General features: G+C 42.4%; 1 protein-coding gene across 1 annotated transcript in view; it reads right to left on the bottom strand.

The window, feature by feature from the left end:
- The window catches only part of LOC138674680 (A.superbus venom factor 1-like), a 217,499-nt gene that overhangs the window by 22,143 nt on the left and 173,060 nt on the right, over positions 1 to 22,296 (bottom strand). Inside the window, exons 29-34 of the mRNA XM_069762495.1 lie at positions 18,530 to 18,680; positions 18,164 to 18,327; positions 7,666 to 7,824; positions 7,499 to 7,558; positions 6,249 to 6,339; positions 2,605 to 2,656 (exon numbers count right to left, since the gene is read on the bottom strand). Coding sequence (XP_069618596.1) covers positions 2,605 to 2,656; positions 6,249 to 6,339; positions 7,499 to 7,558; positions 7,666 to 7,824; positions 18,164 to 18,327; positions 18,530 to 18,680 — 677 coding nt within the window. The remainder of the gene's footprint in view (positions 1 to 2,604; positions 2,657 to 6,248; positions 6,340 to 7,498; positions 7,559 to 7,665; positions 7,825 to 18,163; positions 18,328 to 18,529; positions 18,681 to 22,296) is intronic.

The raw sequence follows: 22,296 nt of genomic DNA, 5'->3' as shown, positions 1-22,296 counted from the left end.
CCTGCACACGGTATCGCTGCCACCAGCTTGGATTAAACGGGTCCGAAGCTAACCCAAACACAGTAGCGTAATTCCCTTCAGGAGACAGGGTACGTTTAGAGCATGGAGAAAGAACTAGTATTAAATAGTATACCCCACAAAATTTAGGCAGTGCTTTATCAAAATATTTTACAAAGATGTTACAAATGAGACAATTGCAAACATGTACAAGGTAATTATAACATAAAGGGATTACAGGAGAAAAGATAACACTCACATGTTCTCAGAGCATTGCAGGCAACCAGGCTAGTGGAGCTCCCATACGTCCCAGTTCATTGGACGTGCTCCGGGCTCTCCAGGAAAAGACAAGAAAAACTGCTGGGAGCCTGCCAGAAACTTTAAAACCTGCAGCTAGTGACATCACAGAAAGGCTGGCTTATCCAGACCTTCCTCTCTCTACATTCTGAGTACTTCAACCTTAAATTTGTCTACTTTCTATAACTTCGCTACAAAATATGTCATAGTCATAACAAACCCAGCATTCATCTCGGATTAACGTGGGCATTCTAATGAGATCAAATATGTCATATGTGTGATGCGTCATTACAGAGAAATCCCTACTTTTTTACCTGATGGAGTTAGAAGCTCATGTTTAGAGTGGCGGATAGACCCGCTGAGGGAGATTAAGAATATATATTTTCCTGTTCCTATCTTCAATGGTTGGCCTAATATATTACAATAATGGAACAAAGGACTTCCAAGTATTCTAGAGTTTTCTAATCCAGTTCCTGCTGGTCACTTTCCACTGCAGGGATGCCGGTCGTAAATACCTTTGCTCTCAGAGGTAGAGGCAATAAACTCGTCCCCCATACCTTGGCTGAGTGAAAGGGAAGGGGGGCTTTTTAGCCCGCAGCCTGCTAACAAGAGAAACTCAACTTATATGATATTTGTTGTGAATTCTGCTCTTGGGCTCCCTCCGGTGGTTGTTGATGGTAATGCAGTTATTCCTGAGCAGCAGTCTTGGACAGGTGTTTCTGCTAATTGCAATTCTGACTGGGGTATTTAGCTGTGCAGGACTCATTGGTCCTTGCCAGTAGTCAATGTTCCTTTGGAAGTGTTGGTCCTCTGCCTGGCCTCTCCTGCTTGCTGCCAATTCAGCTAAGATAAGTGTTTGCTTCATTTTTTTAGACACACTGCTGTGTGTTTATTTTCTGTGCTTATCTTGTTTCTATTTTGTTCCTGCTAGACTGTGCCTGATGTTTTTCTCAGTCTAGTTGGACTCGCTGGAGTCGCAGATATACTCTCCACATCTTCAGTTAGGTGGTGGAGTTTTTGTATTTTTCTGCTGTGGATATTTTGTAGTGTTTTATGCTGACCGCATAGTATCCTGTACTATCCTTTCCTATCTAGGTAGAAGTGGCCTCCTTTGCTTATCCCTGTTTTCTGTCTGCGTGTGTCTTTTCCTCTCCTACTCACAGTCATTATTTGTGGGGGGCTACCTATCCTTGGGGGGTCTACTCTGAGGCAAGAGAGTTTTCCTATTTCCATCTTTAGGGATATTTAGTCCTTAGGCTGTGTCGAGGTGTCTAGGTCTGGTTAGGCACACCCCACGGCTACTTCTAGTTGCGGTGATACGATCAGGGTTTGCGGTCAGTAAAGTTACCACTGCTCCAGCAAAGGTCATTTCATGCTGCTCCAAGGCCACCTGATCATAACAGATATTTCATACAACATCGTGACAGTAAAATACCAAAAAGTCAATTGTAATATGTAAGTGATTCCGGCACCAGATGCTCCTCACAGTGGCACCACAAATTGTGCGTAACGTGTGGTCGATACGTGTCAGTCTGCATTTGGTCTTCAGAAACAACTTGAAGAAATCAGTTTAACATATATGATACTATACTCCAAGGTTCCCTAATCTAAGGCACTAAATCTACTGGCTCCAACGGCACTAGTCACCTCTTCACTGACACATTTGGCACCGGATAGACCTCAAAGCACATTCAGACGCAATGATGTCAGAGTGTGCACCACCAAACCAGTCAAGAGCACATCACTATGTTATGAAGACAGAACATGCATTGAACTCCAGCCAGAGCCAAAACCACCATCAAGGAGTGAAGACGAGACAGACCCTGGAGTGAAGCGAGTGACTTAACAGGCCAGAGAAGAACCAAGGCTTGCGGAGACAAGGACCGATGAGGGGCTATGTGAGTATGATTTTTTTTATCTAACTCCTTATGAATCCAGCAATATAACCATAAAAAATTGGATTCGGTAGATCAATTCTAAACAAATTGAATTCTCAATTAATTCTCAACATTTAAAATTGCACTTATTTACTAGAAAGTCATTCGTAACAAAAAAGTGCATTACAAAAATGAATGAGGGCAGCTGATAATATTTGGTCTCCACTTTCTCGAAGAGTGATAAAGAAAAGCCCAGGCGCCACATATTCATATACTCCACCATCACTGAACCATCTGCCAAAAAGGAAAAGATCCCAAGCTGGATCCTTGCTTATTATGGTGGAATGATGAGTTTATAGACCAGAATTAGACTTTTTGTTTCTGTATTTTTCCCAAGTTCACATTAACAATATTAACAAATTAAGTTACTTACTTGGTACAAATTTCCATGGAAACTGTGGACATGGCCTCTTCAGGTCTCTTAACTGTGCGGAAAATTGTAGCGTAAATTACATTTATTTCACTTAATATTGATCATACGTAATAGCGGTCAGTTTACTTACTAGAACTACACCGTCTATTGCTGCCAATTTCCATTTTGCTGCTGGAAAGAGCAGACAGCAAAAGGCAATTTTTGGGGCTTATTGGTCAATGTAAAGATTTAAAGATTTTTTTACACTGATTTTGAAAATGTAACACAACAACATTTTTGAGGATTATCGAGGGGTTATCATGACAAACAGGGGCCTGCTAAAGATTAAAAAAAAAAAAAATGAAAACCTGTTAAAAGTAAGGGTATTTTTTAAAAAAAATAAACATATTTAGTATCGCTGCGTCTGTAACAGGCATCGTATAAAAATATAAAAACAATACACCCAAAATAATATACACAGTAAGGAGAAAAAAAATTGAAGCTCCAGAATTACATTTTCTCAGTGCATCAAACTAATGGTACCTAAAAAAATACAATAAAAAATTATCAAAGGTATGTACCTCACAGTGGTATTAATAAAAATACATTAAAAAAATTTAAGCCCTCTTTTAGCTCCACCCACAGAAAAATAAAACTGTTCACAGCCTTAGAATAGGGTGCAAAAATATATATTTTTTTACAAAATTCAGATTTTTAGATGTTTGGCATTTTAAAATATGATAATGAACATGATAAAAAGAGTACACAAAAAAAACAGCTGTAGATTTGCATTATTTTCACCATTTCATCCAACTTACTGTAGATTTTTTTCCTGTTTTTTAGTATACCGATGGCTAGATGAATGATGTAATTTAAAACTACAACTTTTCCGGCAAAAAAGCCTTTTATTGCCTATGTTAACGCCTATGGAAAAATAAAAAAATGTTTTGCGTCTTATCACATAGTTTGCATACTGAATTATCTTATATGAGATCATCCATTCTACAGTGTCAATAAGGCCAAAGTTATTGGAATTTTGGGTAGTGATCTCAGATACATTTCTTTGAACTTTTTTAGTCTACTCGTTTCCCTTTTTGACTACCACCAAAGTCTGCGTCTGTTTCATTTTGTATGTTTCTTGCATTGTGCCATTCCATGAACATATCTGTACTATTAATTATGTCGTCTCCATCTGAGCAATATAACTTGTAATTGTCAGATCTAGAGATTAGAGAATGTATTTGGGTGAAATTGAAGTCTGCTTAAATTTAAAAAAAAAATCTGCCTTCTGGAAAATATTGGTTTTCTGAAATTTGCTTTGTGCGAATTCAACAAATTGGCAGCAATTGTTATTTTGCTGAACAACAGAGGGCCGGCAAAAAGTTTTAAAAAATCACTTTCCATCTCATTTCTCCAACTGCTTGCCGTGCTCCCTGCTGACTTTCTGCTCCTCTCCCTACATCACAGTACATTTCAAGCTTTATGATTACTATAGGCAGGGGCTTCCAGCCATAAGCAGGCCATGGAGTTCACTACATATGCTCCAGGACCTTCTCTCTGCCAGAAGTCCTGGTTTAAAGCAAAATCACTTGCTGGAACTTCCAGGTCTTCTTGTTTAACCCTGCTGTTGTCTTCGGTCAAAAACGACCGACCTTGAACTTCAATATTCTTTCAAATATTCAAGATGCGGCTCTGAAACCTGTGGCCGACCGACCCATCCTCATTTAAGTCAATCAACCACAAGTTTCAGAACCGCATCTTGAACACCCCAAAAAATACCAAAGTTCAAAATCGGTCTCCCCAGACCGAAGACAACAGCAGGGTTAAGGCTGAAAATCCCAGTCCAGAGTAAAGATCTGGAGATGCAACACAACAGACACTCTGAAATATGGACAGATGCCAAGGAGCAGCAATGGTGGCTGAAATGGTTGAGGTGAGGTCAGTATGTTTTTTTCCTTGCCCTTGTAACTAGTGTTGAGCGATACCTTCCGATATTTGAAAGTATCGGTATCGGATTGTATTGGCCGATATCCGAAAAATATCGGATATCGCCGATACCGATACCCGATACCAATACAAGTCAATGGGACACAAATATCGGAATTGATCCTGGAATGGTTCCCAGGGTCTGAAGGAGAGGAAACTCTCCTTCAGGCCCTGGGATCCATATTCATGTAAAAAATAAAGAATAAAAATAAAAAATATGGATATACTCACCCCTCCGGCGGACCCTGGACCTTAGTGGTGTAACCGGCAGCCTCCGTTCCTAAGAATGCAGGGTGAAGGGCCTTCGATGACGTCGCGGCTTGTGATTGGTCACGTGACCGCTCATGTGTCCGCTCATGCGACCAATCACAAGCTGCGACATCATCGCAGGTCCTTCACTCACTCATTCTTAGGAACGGAGGCTGCCGGTTGCAGCGGTTACAACCAGGGCGCGTCCGAGGGTGAGTATATCCATATTTTTTATTTTTATTCTTTATTTTACACATGAATATTCATCCCGATCCCGATTCCCGATATCGCAAAAATATCGGAACTCGGTATTGGAATTCCGATACCACAAATATCGGCCGATACCCGATACTTGCGGTATCGGAATGCTCAACACTATTTGTAACCTTTTGCCAGCCAATTACCTCTCCAAACACTCCCTTCCCCCCTGCTCCTTGTCCAGTCCTCCACTGCAACATATCTCCAACTCGGTGTTCACTCTGGGCTAGGATTGGTGAACTCCAGGATCTACTCACAGCTAGAAGCCCTTGCCCAAATTCAACACTGGGTCACAGATGCAGAAAGGTGGAGGCATGATGGATCGGATGGATATTGGCCAGAGAGCAATGTGGACTTCCAGAGAGGTGAGCGGTGAGGTAAGTATGATGTTTTTTATTTTTTACATCTTTCTTTTAATATGATGACAGATCATAATTGAGAACATTCAATTCGCAGAATATAACTTTGCTCAGAATCGAATTTCCCAGAAAAATCTGCGTGGTTTGGCAAATTTTGTCAGATCCAATCATCTCTAGTCTGATCACAAAATTATCAGAAGATTTGTAACTGTAACTTGTTGGAAAAAGTTGAGATTAATATGTTTTAAAAATCCCAGAGCTCCCTGATTCTCACACTGTTTTACTTTTTTGCACTGTGTTGCACCATTGCAGAGATATATTTATATTTGTTGCTTTTGGAGTGCTATGTGTGAAATCTCGGTGTGCTGCCCTGGGCATATCTTCAGAAACTTTTCTTAGGAGTTTGTGGGGGTTGGTGGGGGGTGTTCTTTCACTTCTTCCTCCCAGTCATAGCTCTGCAGGGTTTGAGACCAATAAACTGCTGGAAAAGCTTCCATTGGCAGGCTCAGGGAGGGAAGATGGAAAGAACATACCACCAGAGAAGGCTCTGAAGAAATGCCATGTTGGATTGCAAGAAGAGATTTCACATACTATGCTCCAAAATTAACAAATATAATAAAGACTCTGCCATGGACTGACTCAGCACAAAAAGGAAAAGAAAGTTATTGTTAATGGAGATCAGGGCTTTTTCAAGGTATTTGACTCAATTTTTTGAGCAACTGACAGGACGTCTTTAAGAGAATAATAATAATAATAATAATAATAATAATAATAATAATAATAATAACAATAATAGGATAACAGTAATCTTACCATCAGGTTCTTCCTTAATTGTCACTGATAGATCAAAATTGTTGCATTTCTTCTCTTTCTCTGTCTCAAGAGCATGATAAACTGATAATACCTAGAGGTCAGATGGAATTTTATAAAAATTCATTATAATTATAAGAATATAAAAACGTATAAAAATAATTGCAATATTAATCATGATGTTGTGTAGAGTCGCTTTTAATTAGTTCCTGTAGGCTATCTAAATGACCTGTCGGGAATCAGTGATAAGAACTCTAAACACAGTAGACTATGGTTTGGTGAACTCACCAATAGTGGCAGGATCAAACAACATTCTAATATGTATGGGGGGTCTCCTGGCTCTCCTTAGACATATGGGGGAGATAAGGGTCAGGAAGCGTGAATTTTAATGTCTGACATATTAGGTATTCGGAAGAGGAGCCTCTGCTACAGTTGTCTGGCAGTGGCTTTCTCCACTCTCCCCTTGTAGATGTCAAGAGATAGCTAACAGGCCGAATAGGGTCTTGACTGCCCCGGTATCCCATGTATATGGAGGTCCATAATTTAAAGTCCATCTACCATGTGTTCACAAAACTAAAATGATAATCTCTCTTTTATGCTGTGTACTGTCACTATACTTCATAGTCAATGGCGAACATCATAGTTGTCTAACAATACTGGAAAGCAAATGTGAACCATGGAGTATATGTTTCTTTATGGTAGTGGACTATGGTGCACTGATGCCTCGGCATCCATCCTGACTGTGCACAATGTTGGACACATACATCTTGAGTCTATACACATGACAATATAGACACATAGTGTAGATTTAGCCTTAGTCAGATTCCAATGTAAAGTAATAGAAGATAGTAAACTTGTAAATTGGGGCCCTGACTGTGTGTCTTCTCTATGGTACATGACAATGGGTTATCTAAAAAGTATAACTTCTTGTAACATCGGCATAATACTCTTATTACCATTGAAATTTCAGCACCAAGAAGGAGTAGTCTTGGAATTATAGAAATCATAGGATGGATAGACATGTTAATGATATGCAAATGGTAAAAAAAATGACCAAACATCTAGATTTATTTAGTATTGCGTATGAGTGTCACATGCAGATATACACTCACTTTTCGAGATGTTGTTGCTATGTGTTTATCATTCGCATATAATTAACAATTCTACTAATCCTGTGATTTCCATAACTCCACAACTTTCCTTCTTGCTATTTCCAATTTTAATATTGATTACGGTAATTATTTTTTCCTTACCCTCAAGGTGCCTTGACCCTTCCCTTTTGCACTGACTACAAAGTCTCCAAGTTGACTTGTCTGCAAGGTAAAAGATTAAGTCATTAGAGTCCAGTTATGTTTTTCTTTTACTCAACACCAGTAAGGCTTCAGTTACTACTGACCCTACCGTAGCTTTGGTTTCTTACCTGTTCTGATCGAGCCAACAATGCATTATTAAGATTAAGACGAATAGTTGTACTTTGAGATCTCCCGGGGAGCTTGAAAGAGACATCCATGTCCAAGTCTTTAAAACTTGGCACATCTGTCTGATACTGAGCAAGAGCTTCGAACTGCAGCATGGTAGACTAAAGTGCAAGAGTTAGAGAAAAATGTAGACATGGTCAATATTCCACCCTTAAATTCCAACATATTGAAAGAAGTTTAATTAATCAGAAGTAGTTTTTATTTTATAATGCTTGTAGATTGTCAGACGATACTAGAAACCCCATAAAAAATAAATCAATCTACAGTCCTACTCCTGTTCATTGGTTGGTTAATGACCTTTGACGGTCATAGCTGATGCAGGTAGTTCCCGACATACGAACACCTGACTTATATATAACCTATAGTTATGAATGTAAGATGTAAAAAAGACTTATACTAACCTAATAACTCACTTCTATGGCCACCCTACTGATCACCATATGGTCCACTTCTTTTCACCATCGTGTGCAACATCTCTGGCCTTTTAGCTATATACCATGATTTCGAGGACTCACAGGTCATTGCTCATCTTAAGATCATGGCACATGTTTTGATATCAAGACCTTGTGACCTTACAACATACCATGACCCTTGAGACTTGGATGCATCTGGACGTCCTTGTATGACAAGAAGGCCAAAGATGCAGCATGAAATGGTTGAAAGGAGAGGACCGGACATCAGGCAGCAAACAGTGAGCCATCTGGAGAGTTGAGTGATGAGGTGAGTATTAGGGTTTTTTGTTTGTTTGGTTTTTCCTGGCCCTATTCCAACTTTCATATAACCCTTGGAACAGGCTGCCATGAGAGGTGGTGAATTCTCCTTCAATGGAAGTCTTCACACAGACATCTGTTTGAGATGGTTTATTGAATCCCATTAAGCAGTGGGTTGGACATGACGACCCTGGAGTTCCCTTCCAACTGTAGCATTCTATTCTATGATAAATTTGGGTTACAAACAAACCTTCAGAACCTATAAAGTTTGTACCCCGAGGACTGCCTGTCATGCATCCCATCACTTCTTTCTACATTATTACTAGAGATGAGCGATCATCGTTGGCTCCCTCCTTATTCAGCAAGCTATAGCGCTTACCGAAGAAGCTGCATCGGGTACCCGGATACCTGGAGCACTCCCTATAATCACATGTCTGGCGCCGCAGTTGCATGTGTCTCGGCTATGTGACAGTCACAACACTTGCCTGTTTGTTGTGGCTGTCACACAGCTGTGACATATGCAGCTGCAGTGCCGGTCACCTGATTTTCAGGAACACTCCAGGTATCCAGGTTCCCACTGCAGCTTCTTTGGTAAGAACTACAACTTGCGGAATAAGAAGATATTTGCTTATAATTATTATTCATGTACTGCAACAGAGCATTGAGTTCCAGGTACAGGTCAACTCACTGCCCTGGAAAGTTAGATTTAGTTTGACTGGTAGATTGTATCATTCTCAGTTTTAAGAGTATTATGAAACTTTACATATATGTCCTTCATTACTTTTACTCTTGGCTCAAATTATCCAAAGATGTGTGTCTCAGTTTAACAAGTAACTAAATGAAAAACTCACACCGTGCAAGCAAGGATCTCACCAAGGTCACGGTAGTTCAGCCTGGCTGGGAACGCAGTCTCAGTGACCGAAGGTAACTTCGATGATGTCACCGCCTGTCACTGAGTCTGCGCTTGCAGCAGTTCAGTCACCAGTGGTTCTTAGCCTGGGCGATAGCATTTTGGCACCGTTCAGGTTGAAAACTGTTTTTTCCCCCAGACATGGATTATGGCGTGGGATAGAACGACAGAGAAATGAGGGATATTATTGTTTTTTATTTTAGTTTTATTATAGGAAAATGAGGGCTTTGGTGGCATTAGGCATTATACTCCCCTAACTGTGTTTATTATTTTTAAATAAAACTGCTAAACTGTGTTTTGTTTTATCTCTAATAAAATACTTATTTCTGGCTGTGTCTTTATTTACCATATAACTGTAGGATTAGTAATGGATAGATGTCTAATAGACACCTTTCCATTACTATTCTGTGGGCTTGATGTTACCTGAAAATACAAAGGTGATATCAACCCCACAAAAATGAACCTCACTTGCCACCACTACAGGACAAGTGGGAAGAGCTGGGCAAACCGACAGAATTGGCGCATCTAATAAATGTGCCTTTTCTGGACAGTTGCGGGCTGCTGTTTTTAGTCTGGGGGGACCAATATTCATAACCCCTTACCAGCCTGAGAATACCAGCCCTCAGCTGTCTGCTTTAGCAAGGCTGGTTGTCCAAAATGGGTGGCACCCCACACCATTTTTTAAAATTATTTATTTAAATAACAGCATGGGGACCCCTCTATTCTTGGTATCCATCATTGTTAAAGCAAGCAGATTAGGGTTGCAGCCCCCAGCTGTGAGTTTTACCTGGCTGGTTATCAAAAATACAGGGGAACACAGAACATATTTTTTTAAATTATTCATTTAGAGTGCAGGAGCCAGCTAATGAATACACCCATCAGCCACTCCTGCTCTCGCTGTTATTAGGGTACGCAGGTGTCAGATGATGGGAGCTTTAGTCCCATACGCTGACACCAGTGACCAGAGGCAAATCTCTGATCACAGCTGAGCGCTCACACTTTCTTTTGACAGCGTGGGAACTGCGGCTCTCTGACCGATAGGGATGATTTCACCACTGATCAGATGCGGTGTTTGTCGCGCTGTCATGGACATGACAGCATGACAAACACCAGGTCTTTGGGCAGCCAAAACTGAACAATAATACGGACCAACTGATGAAGTGTTCGGTGTCCATGCCCAAACATTAAGTGTTCGGTATGGATGCTGAACTTTATTGTTCGGATTAGCCCATCTCTAATTATTAGCTCTTATGGGCAGGGACTTCTTTCTTGCAAACTATAAGTTCTTCAGGAGAGAGACTTTTTCTTATAGACTCCATGTTCTTCTGGTCAGAGACTTTTTTGTTATAGACTGTAAGCTCTTCTGGGCAGAGACTTCTTTCCTATAGACTGTAAGCTCTTATGGGCAGGGATATCTCCAGTAGAACGTTAGCTTTTATGGGAAGGGGCTACTCCTCAAAAGCGTAAGTTATTTTGGGAAGGGGCATCTCTCCTTTTGTCTTATTGTTTGCTCACGTGTTCAGATTACTTGTCATTTTAGTTGTTGACCCTTCTCAGTTTTGTTAACTACTGCAGAATTTGTTGGTGCTATAAAATGCTATGAAACAGCATGTATGTAAGTACTTGGATAAGAATACAGTAATTAACCAGAGTCAGCATGGGTTTGAAGCAAACAAGTCAAGCCAGACTAATCTAATTTCCTTCTATGATGGAATCACTGACTGGGTGGATCAGGGAGATGTGGATAATAAAAGTGGATCATATCATCCTTATTGAAAAAATGATCAAGCATTGGATTGACAAGGCTACAGGTAGGTGGATTTATAACTGTCTCTGTGTTTGTACTCATAGTGTGGAAATAAATGGTTGCACATCCAATTGGAAGAGTGTTTCAAGTGGGGTACTACAAGGCTCTGTCCTGGCCCCAGTGTAGTTCAACATTTTTAAAAATGATCTAGACAAGGGAACTGAAGGTAAACTAAACATATTTGCAGAAGATGCAAAGCTAGGAGGGATAGCTAACACTAGAGAAAATAGAGAAAGGATTCAGAAGGATCTAGACAAGCTTGAACAATGGGCAGCGACTAATAGAATAGTATTTAACAGGGAGAATTGCAAGATTCTACATCTAGGCAAGAAAAACGACAATGACATCTGTTGTGAATTCTGCTCTTGGGCTCCCTCCGGTGGTTATGAGTGATAGTGCTGCTGTCTTTGGATCGCAGCATTTATCAGGTGTATACACTTTTTGTAATTTGGGCTGGGCTATTTAGTCCTGCTTTATCCTTTAGTCAGTGCCAGTTGTCCATTGTTTTTGGAGGATTCACATCCATACCTGGTCTCTCCTGTTTGCGGTTCTTTTCTACAAAGATAAGTTCTGGCTTTGTTTTTTTCTGTCCACAGGCTGTGGACCTTATAGTTCAGTGCTTTTTCATGTTTTGTCTTGTCCAGCTTTGTCTGTGAAGGATTTTTGCAGCCAAGCTGTGTCTCTGGAGATGCAGATTTACCCTCCATGTCTTTAGTCAGATGTGGAGATTTTTGTATTTTCTGTGCTGGATATTTTCTAGTATTTTAATACTGACCGTATAGCATTCTGTCCTATCCTTTCTATCTAGCTAGAATGGCCTCCTTTGCTAAGTTCTGACTTCAGTCTGCGTATGTTATTTCCCTCTTCTCTCACAGTCAACATTTGTGGGGGGCTGTCTATTCTTTGGGGATTTTCTCTGAGGCAAGATAGGTTTTAATTTTCTGTCTTTAGGGTTAATTAGTCCTCCGGCTGTGTCGAGATGTCTAGGGAGCGTTAGGTACATTCCACGGCTACTGCTAGTTGTGGCGTTAAGTTCAGGTCTGCGGTCAGTACAGGTTCCACCTTCTCCAGAGAACGTCTCATGTTGCTCCTAGGCCACCAGTTCATAACAGTACAACTGGCCCACAATGAGTTAAATGCATCTCAGAAGAAGGGAAGGAAAGTGCTGTGCCATTTTTTTTCTGTAGTCTGTTTTGTCTTTCCTTCCCTCTTTACCTCTGGGTGGATCAGGAGTTAGGCGCTGGCATGGAGGTTCAGGAATTGGTTTCTCGTGTGGACCAACTTGCTGCTAGAGTACAGGGTATTTCCGATTATATCGTTCAGACTCCGGCTTTGGAGCCTAGAATTCCTACTCCTGATTTGTTTTTTGGGGACAGGTCCAAATTTTTGAGCTTTAAAAATAACTGTAAACTGTTTTTTGCTCTGAAACCCCGTTCTTCTGGTGATTCCATTCAGCAGGTTAAAATTGTTATTTCCCTGCTGCGTGGTGATCCTCAGGATTGGGCATTTTCCCTGGAATCTGGCAATCCTGCTTTGCCTAATGTTGATTCTTTCTTTCAAGCATTGGGGTTATTGTATGATGAACCTAATTCAGCGGATCATGCAGAGAAGACCTTGTTGGCCCTGTGTCAGGGTCAAGAAGCAGCAGAATCGTATTGCCAGAAATTTAGAAAATGGTCGGTGTTGACTAAATGGAATGAGGATGCCTTGGCGGCAATTTTCAGAAAGGGTCTTTCTGAATCCGTTAAAGATGTTATGGTGGGGTTCCCCACACCTGCTGGCCTGAGTGATTCTATGTCTCTGGCCATTCAGATTGATCGGCGCTTGCGCGAGCGCAGAGTTGTGCACACTGTGGCATTGTCCTCCGAGCGGAGCTCTGAGCCTATGCAGTGTGATAGGATTTTGTCTAGAGCAGAACGACAAAGATTCAGGCGTCAGAATAGGTTGTGTTTTTACTGCTGCGATTCTGCTCATGTTATTTCTGATTGCCCTAAGCGTACAAAGAAAATCGCTAGTTCTGTTACCATCAGTACTGTACAACCTAAATTTCTGTTATCTGTGACCTTGATCTGCTCATTATCATCATTTTCTGTCATGGCGTTTGTGGATTCGGGCGCCGCTCTGAACTTAATGGACTTGGAATTTGCCAGACATTGTGGTTTCCCCTTGCAGCCTTTGCTGAACCCTATTCCTTTAAGGGGGATTGATGCTACACCGTTGGCTATAAATAAACCTCAGTTTTGGGCACAGCTGACCATACGCATGGCGCCAGCCCATCAGGAAGATTGTCGTTTTCTGGTGTTGCATAATTTGCATGATGATATTGTGCTGGGTTTTCCATGGTTACAGGTACATAATCCGGTGTTAGATTGGAAATCTATGTCTGTGACTAGTTGGGGTTGTCAGGGGGTTCATGGTCACGTTCCTTTGATGTCAATTTCCTCTTCCCCCTCTTCTGAAATTCTTGAGTTTTTGTCAGATATCCAGGATGTTTTCGATGAGCCCAAATCCAGTTCCCTTCCACCGCATAGTGACTGTGATTGTGCTATTGACTTGATTCCAGGTTGTAAGTTCCCTAAGGGCCGACTTTTCAACCTGTCTGTGCCAGAACATGCCGCCATGCGGAGCTATATTAAGGAGTCTTTGGAGAAAGGTCATATTCGGCCATCTTCTTCGCCATTGGGAGAAGGTTTTTTTTTTTTGCCAAGAAGGATGGCTCCTTGAGACCCTGTATTGATTATCGCCTCTTGAATAAGATCACGGCCAAATTTCAATACCCTTTGCCTTTGCTTACTGATTTGTTTGCTAGGATTAAGGGGGCTAGTTGGTTTACTAAGATTGACCTTCGAGGGGCATATAATCTTATCCGTATTAAGCAGGGAGACGAATGGAAAACTGCATTTAATATGCCCGAAGGCCATTTTGAATACCTTGTGATGCCATTCGGACTCTCTAATGCCCCATCTGTGTTCCAGTCCTTCATGCATGATATCTTTCGGAGTTATCTTGATAAATTCATGTTTGTATATTTGGATGATATTTTGATTTTTTCCGATGATTGGGAGTCTCATGTGAAGTAGGTCAGGATGGTATTTCAGATCCTCCGTAATAATGCTTTATTTGTGAAGGGGTCGAAGTGCCTCTTTGGAGTGCAGAAGGTTTCTTTTTTGGGCTTCATTTTTTCTCCCTCATCTATAGAAATGGATCCGGTTAAGGTTCAGGCCATTCATGATTGGATTCAGCCCACATCTGTCAAGAGCCTTCAGAAATTCTTGGGCATTGCTAATTTTTATCGTCGTTTCATTGCCAACTTCTCCAGTGTGGTTAAACCTCTGACCGATTTGATGAAGAAAGGCGCTGATGTGACGAATTGGTCCTCCGCGGCTGTTTCTGCCTTTCAGGAGCTTAAATGCCGATTTACTTCTGCCCCTGTGTTGCATCAGCCGGATGTTTCTCTTCCATTTCAGGTTGAGGTTGACGCGTCTGAGATTGGGGCAGGGGCTGTTTTGTCTCAGAGGAATTCTGATAGTTCCTTGATGAAACCGTGTGCCTTCTTTTCTCAGAAGTTTTCGCCTGCGGAACGCAATTATGATGTCGGCAATCGGGAGTTGTTGGCTATGAAGTGGGCATTTGAGGAGTGGCGACATTGGCTTGAGGGGGCCAAGCACCGTATTGTGGTCCTGACCGATCATAAGAATCTGATTTACCTCGAGTCTGCCAAACGACTGAATCCTAGACAGGCTCAATGGTCCCTGTTTTTCTCCAGTTTTGATTTTGTGGTCTCGTATCTTCTGGGTTCTAAGAATGTTAAGGCTGATGCCCTCTCTAGGAGTTTTTTTCCTGATTCCCCTGGGGTTCTTGAGCCGGTCGGCATTCTGAAGGAAGGGGTGATTCTCTCTGCCATTTCCCCTGATTTACGACGGGTTCTTCAGGAATTTCAGGCTAATAAACCTGACCGCTGCCCAGTGGGGAAACTGTTTGTTCCTGATAGATGGACTAGTAAAGTGATTTCTGAGGTTCATTGTTCTGTGTTGGCTGGCCATCCTGGGATTTTTGGTACCAGAGATTTGGTTGCTAGGTCCTTTTGGTGGCCTTGTTTGTCGCGGGATGTGCGTTCTTTTGTGCAGTCCTGTGGGATTTGTGCGCGGGCTAAGCCTTGCTGTTCCCACGCTAGTGGGTTGCTTCTGCCTTTGCCGGTCCCTGAGAGACCTTGGACGCATATTTCTATGGATTTCATTTCAGATCTTCCGGTTTCCCAGAGGATGTCGGTTATCTGGGTGGTTTGTGACCGGTTTTCTAAGATGGTTCATTTGGTACCTTTGCCTAAATTGCCTTCCTCTTCTGATTTGGTTCCGTTGTTTTTTCAGCATGTGGTTCGTTTGCATGGCATTCTGGAGAATATTGTGTCCGATAGAGGTTCCCAGTTTGTTTCTAGGTTTTGGCGGGCCTTTTGTGCTAGGCTGGGCATTGATTTGTCTTTTTCTTCCGCATTTCATCCTCAGACAAATGGCCAAACCGAGCGAACTAATCAGACCTTGGAAACTTATTTGAGATGCTTTGTGTCTGCTGATCAGGATGATTGGGGGGCTTTCTTGCCATTGGCCGAGTTTGCCCTTAATAATCGGGCTAGTTCTGCTACCTTGGTTTCACCTTTTTTTGGTAATTTTGGTTTTCATCCTCGTTTTTCTTCAGGGCAGGTTGAGCCTTCTGATTGTCCTGGTGTGGATTCTGTGGTTGACAGGCTGCAGCAAATTTGGGTTGATGTGGTGGACAATTTGGTGTTGTCTCAGGAGGAGGCTCAGCGTTTTGCTAACCGTCGTCGGTGTGTTGGTTCCCGGCTTCAGGTTGGGGATTTGGTCTGGTTGTCTTCCCGTCATGTTCCTATGAAGGTTTCTTCCCCTAAGTTCAAGCCTCGGTTTATTGGTCCTTATAGGATTTCTGAGATTATTAATCCGGTGTCTTTTCGTTTGGCTCTTCCAGCCTCTTTTTCCATCCATAATGTTTTCCATACATCTTTGTTGCGGAAGTATGTGGTGCCCGTTGTTCCCTCTGTTGATCCTCTGGCCCTGGTGTTGATTGATGGGGAGTTGGAGTATGTGGATGAGAAGATTCTGGATTCTCGTTTTTCGAGGCGGAAGCTTCAGTATCTGGTCAAATGGAAGGGTTATGGCCAGGAGGATAATTCTTGGGTTGTTGCCTCCGATGTTCATGCTGATGATTTGGTTCGTGCCTTTCATTTGGCTCGTCCTGATCAGCCTGGGGGCTCTGGTGAGGGTTCGGTGACCCCTCCTCAAGGGGGGGGTACTGTTGTGAATTCTGCTCTTGGGCTCCCTCCGGTGATTATGAGTGGTAGTGCTGCTGTCTTTGGATCGCAGCATTTATCAGGTGTATCCACTTTTTGTAATTTGGGCTGGGCTATTTAGTCCTGCTTTATCCTTTAGTCAGTGCCAGTTGTCCATTGTTTTTGGAGGATTCACATCCATACCTGGTCTCTCCTGTTTGCGGTTCTTTTCTACAAAGATAAGTTCTGGCTTTGTTTTTGCTGTCCACAGGCTGTGGACCTTATAGTTCAGTGCTTTTTCATGTTTTGTCTTGTCCAGCTTTGTCTGTGAAGGATTTTTGCAGCCAAGCTGTGTCTCTGGAGATGCAGATTTACCCTCCATGTCTTTAGTCAGATGTGGAGATTTTTCTATTTTCTGTGGTGGATATTTTCTAGTATTTTAATACTGACCGTATAGCATTCTGTCCTATCCTTTCTATCTAGCTAGAATGGCCTCCTTTGCTAAATTCTGACTTCAGTCTGCGTATGTTATTTCTCTCTTCTCTTACAGTCAATATTTGTGGGGGGCTGTCTATTCTTTGGGGATTTTCTCTGAGGCAAGATAGGTTTTCCTTTTCTGTCTTTAGGGTTAATTAGTCCTCCGGCTGTGTCGAGATGTCTAGGGAGCGTTAAGTACATTCCACGGCTATTGCTAGTTGTGGCATTAAGTTCAGGTCTGTGGTCAGTACTGGTTCCACCTTCTCCATAGAACGTCTCATGTTGCTCCTAGGCCACCAGTTCATAACAGACATCTATTGAACGGGAGGAATATAAAAAAGCAACATGTGTGAAAAAGACTTGGGTATACTAATAGATCACATACTAACATGAGTCAACAATGTGATGCAGCAGAAAAAGGCAAATGCAGTTCTGAGATGTATTAAGAGATGTATAGAGTCTAGATCACGTGAAGTAATTATTCCCTTCTACTCCTCATTGGTCAGTTCTGAGATGTATTAAGAGATGTATAGAGTCTAGATCACGTGAAGTAATTATTCCCTTCTACTCCTCATTGGTCAGGCCTCATCTGGAATACTGTGTCCTGTTTTTGGCACCACATTTTAAAAAAGACATAGAAAACTGGAGCAATTTCAGAGATGGTGAGCGGAGTACAAACTATGTCATATGAGGAACGGTTATAGGATCTGGGACTATTAAGCTTGCAAAAAAGAAGGATAAGAGGAGACTTAATAGCTGTCTGCAAATATCTGAAGGAATGTCACAGTGTAGAAGGATCATCATTATTTTCATTTGCACATGGAAACACAAGAAGCAATGGGTTGAAACTTGAAGGGAGAAGATACAGATTAGATATTAGAAATAACTTTTTGACAGTGAGGGTGATCAATGAGTGGAACAGGCTGCCACGAGAGGTGGTGAGTTCTCCTTCAATGGAAGTCTTCAAACAGAGGCTGAATAGACAACTGTCTGATATGGTTTAGTGAATCCTGGAAAGAGTAGGGAGTTGGACATGACATTTACTATGCATTCAGAGAATATTTTTTTCGTGGTGGGTGCACAAGTCTAAACTATCTGTCAAAATCAAAGGTAATGACTGCCTTCCTCATCAATTCTTTTAGTAAAACCATTATGGTAGTCAAAGTCTAAGGTCGACAGTAGGTTGAAGTCTCTATGACAGGTAATTTTGAGGAACCTAAAGTTAAGTTATTTTCACAACAAGTGAATCACATACCTGTGTTGACCCCCAAATTTCTCCATAGTATCTCTGTTCTGTTATCCATTTCACCAATGGTCTAGCTTTCTCAAATTCCTTCAACTTCAAAAGTGTGAGAAGTGCATAGGAGGTAGCCTCAAGGGATAAGAAGCGTGACCCTGGTTCATCCCAGTGTGTATTAGCTGGGAGAAAATAACAAAACAAAATAACTGTTAAAAAACCTACTATTACTCACATTAGTTATATAAAGAACAAAAAACATTACATAAAAAAGTCAATTAGAAAAAATTTGAGATAACAATGGCTATAAAATAAAAAAATATATGATTTTTACAAAATGGAAACCTTATAAAAATGATTGGTGCACAGTTAGTGATACTTTACCTGTAGATGCAGACATTAGTATATTGATGTCCTTGAGCTTGTCAGCCTTAGCCAGTGCATAGGAAGTGATGGCCACAGAGTAGGGTTTCTTCAGAGATTGATAATGCTCATTCAAGTATTGTATGGCTTTGTCGATGCTTCCAGGTAGACTCTGTATATGATACGTGAAGTTGTTAAATATATGAATATGCAATTTATTTATATAATATATAGCAAAAATAATATTTTTTTTAGATGCTGCATATTGCTCATGGGTGTTTTTTCATTTAAAGGCATAATATGCGGTTAGGAGGACCGGTAATACAAATAATACATATCCATGGCTATTACAATTTTAAAGGTTATTGTGGGGGATGAATTGTGATAAGTAATAAATCAGCATTACGTAAAATACACATTGACCCTTTTCTATGCCATGTACATTCCATCTTAATTATATTGACATATTATCAACTAAACTATATTAGGGGTGTTCAATAACTTATTTGACTGATTATGAAAACAACATTTTCCTGAGAAAATTGAACTTGCTACTTTTTAATGTAATCCCCTCTTGACTTCAACACACTTATTACTCTTCGCACTCAGTGATCAGATGCCCTCGTAATAAAACGAAACTTCATGCTACTGCAAGAAACCTGTTACTGTCTATTTGCCTGCATTTTTACAAGGAATTTGTTGCCCGTGAAAAAAATTCTTCAGGTTATTATTATTATTATTTATTTATATAGCACCATTAATTCCATGGTGCTGTACATGAGAAAGGGGTTACATACAGGGTTATAGATACCATTTACAGTAAACAGGTTTACAGTGACTGACTGGTACAGGGGGGAGAGGACCCTGTCCTTGCGGACTTACATTCTATGGGATAGTGGGGAAGAGACAGAAGGTAGGGGTGAGGCGGCGGCTCTGGGGGCGGCTCTGGTGGCGGTGAGGCGGTGGCTCTGGCGGCCGTGAGGTGGCAGTGAGGCGGCGGCTCTGGCGGCGGCTTGGTTATTGTAGGCTGTAGGCTTTCCTGAAGAGATAGGTTTTCAGGTTCCGTCTGAAGGATCCAAGGAAGGTGGATAATCGGACGTGTTGAGGCATGGAATTCCAGAGGATGGGGGATATTCGGGAGAAATCTTGGAGGCGGTTGTGTGAGGAATGAATAAGTGTGGAGGAGAGTAGGAGGTCTTGGGAGGATTGAAGATTCCGTGAGGGAAGATATTGGGAGATTAGTTCAGAGATATAGGGAGGGGACAGGTTGTGGATGGCTTTGTAGAACATTGTTAATAGTTTGAACTGGATTCGTTGGGGAATTGGGAGCCAGTGGAGGGATTTGCTGAGGGGAGAAGCAGGGGAGTAGCGAGGAGAGAGGTGGATTAGCCGGGCAGCAGAGTTGAGGACAGACTGGAATGGTGCAAAAGAGTTAGCTGGGAGGCCACAGAGGAGGGTGTTGCAGTAATCGAGGTGGGAGATGATGAGGGCATGCACAAGAGTTTTGGTAGATTGTGGGCTGAGGAAGGAACGGATTCTGGCAATATTTTTGAGTAGGAGGCGAAAAGGGGTTGGTAAGAGCTTGGATGTGAGGTTTGCAAGGTAGGGCAGAGTCGAGCGTTACCCCGAGGCAGCGGATTTCAGGTACGGGAGAGAGCGTGATGCCGTTTACCATAATAGATATATCAGGTAGGGGGGATACGTGAGGTGGGGGAAAGATGATGAATAAGGTTTTGTCTACATTGAGTTTAAGGAAGCGAGAGGTGAAGAAGGAGGATATGACTGACAGACACTTTGGGATTCAGGACATCAGGGAGGTGACATCTTGGCCAGAGAGGTAGATCTGAGTGTCATCTGCATACAGGTGGTACTGGAAGCCATGGGACTTTATGAGTTGTCCTAGGCCAAGAGTATAGATGGAAAAAAGTAGGGGCCCTAGGACAGAGCCTTGAGGGACTCCAACAGAGAGCGGGCGGGATGAGGAGGTAGTGTGGGAGTGGGAAACGCTAAATGTGCGGTTGGATGGGTATGAGGCAATCCAGGATAGGGCAAAGTCTTTGATGCCAAGGGAAGAGAGAATCTGTAGCAGTAGGCAGTGATCGACTGTCGAAAGCAGAGGACAGGTCAAGAAGGAGGAGGATGGAGAACTGTCTGTTAGCTTTGGCTGTGACTAAGTCATAGGTAATTTTTGTCAGGGCAGTTTCAGTGGAGTAGTGGGGGCGGAAGCCAGATTGGAGGTTGTCAAGAAGAGAGTTAGATGAGAGGTGAGAGGAAATTTGAGCATGGACATGCTGCTCAAGCAGTTTTGAAGCAAACGGGAGCAGTGCTATGGGGCGATAGCTGGGCATAGCAGTTGGGTCAAGGTTAGTTTTTTTGAAGATGGGTGTGATGGTGGCATGTTTGAAGGCAGAGGGGATGGTACCGAAAGAGAGCGATAGGTTGAAGAAATGGGTTAGAGCTGGAATGAGCGTGTTAGTGAGGTTGGGGAGCAGCTGGGAAGGGATGGGGTCAAGTGCACAGGTGGTGAGGTGTGATTTGGAAAAGAGGCGACTAAGCTCTCCTTCAGTGATGTTGGAGAGGGAGGTTATTAGGGAAGGGCAGAGGTCAGGTATATGAAGTGGTTAGGGTGGTGGACAAGTAAAGGTTTGCCTTGTTTGGTCAATATTGTTTTTGAAGTAGCTGGCAAAGTCCTCGGAATAGATGAAGGGAGTTGGAGGTGGCAGTGGTGGGCGGAAGAGAGAGTTAAATGTGCTGAACAGTGGTTTTGGGTTGTAGGATAGTGAAGATACAAGGTTAGTGAAATAGGTCTGTTTAGCAGAGGTGAGGGCTGATTTGAAGTCAAGTGTAGCTTGTTTGAAAGCAGTGAAGTCGTCTGGCAGGCGTGTTTTCTTCCAACGCCGCTCCATGACCCTGGATGCTTGTCGAAGTTTTTTTGTGAGATTGTTATGCCAGGGTTGCCTATTGGTTCGTCGCACTCTGCCATGCATGAGAGGGGTGACTGAGTCTATGGCTGATGTGAGGGTGGAGTTATAGAAAGCAGTGGCGCTGTCCGTGTCATGGATTGAAGATATGGAGGACAGGGGTAGGAGAGAGCCTGATAGTCTGTGAATGTCTAGGTTTGCAAGGATTCTGCGAGGATATGGTAGTGGCTGGACCTGGGGGGCAGGTGAGGAGGACAAGGATGAGAAGGTGAGTAGATGGTGGTCATATAGGTGGAAGAGAGAGGTTGTGAGATTAGATAAGGAACAGAGGCGGGTGAAGATGAGGTCTAGTGTATGTCCATCTGTGTGGGTAGCTGTGGGGGGCCACTGGGTGAGTCCAAAGGATGAAGTAAGGGCCAGTAGTTTGGAGGCTGCTGGCTGGTGGGTGTCAGTAGGGATATTAAAGTCACCCATGATGATGGCGGGGATGTCGGCAGAGAGAAAGTGAGGGAGCCAGGTGGAGAATTGGTCGATGAAGGCAGTGGCTGAGCCAGGTGGTCGGTATCTGACAGCCATTTGGAGATTGGAGGGAGCGTAAATATGGACAAAGTGAACCTCGAAAGAAGGGAGGATAAGGGAGGGTGGGGGTTGGATAGGGTTGAAGGAGCAGTTTTTAGAAAGAAGGATACCCACTCCTCCACCATGTCTGTTGCCAGAGCAAGGAGTGTGGGTAAATATAAAAAGTAATGAGTGGGAGCCAGGTCTGGACTGTTGGGTGGATAGTCAAGCTCCATGAAGCCTCATTGCCTAATAGCAACTTGTGATTTGCGAGACTTGCGAGCTGGGGCATTGTCGTGAAGCAGTAAC

Source organism: Ranitomeya imitator, chromosome 4 (assembly GCF_032444005.1).
Source record: "Ranitomeya imitator isolate aRanImi1 chromosome 4, aRanImi1.pri, whole genome shotgun sequence".
Lineage (NCBI taxonomy): Eukaryota > Metazoa > Chordata > Amphibia > Anura > Dendrobatidae > Ranitomeya > Ranitomeya imitator.
The sequence above is the reverse complement of the archived record's forward strand: the minus strand, read 5'-3'. Positions and strand labels throughout refer to the sequence as shown.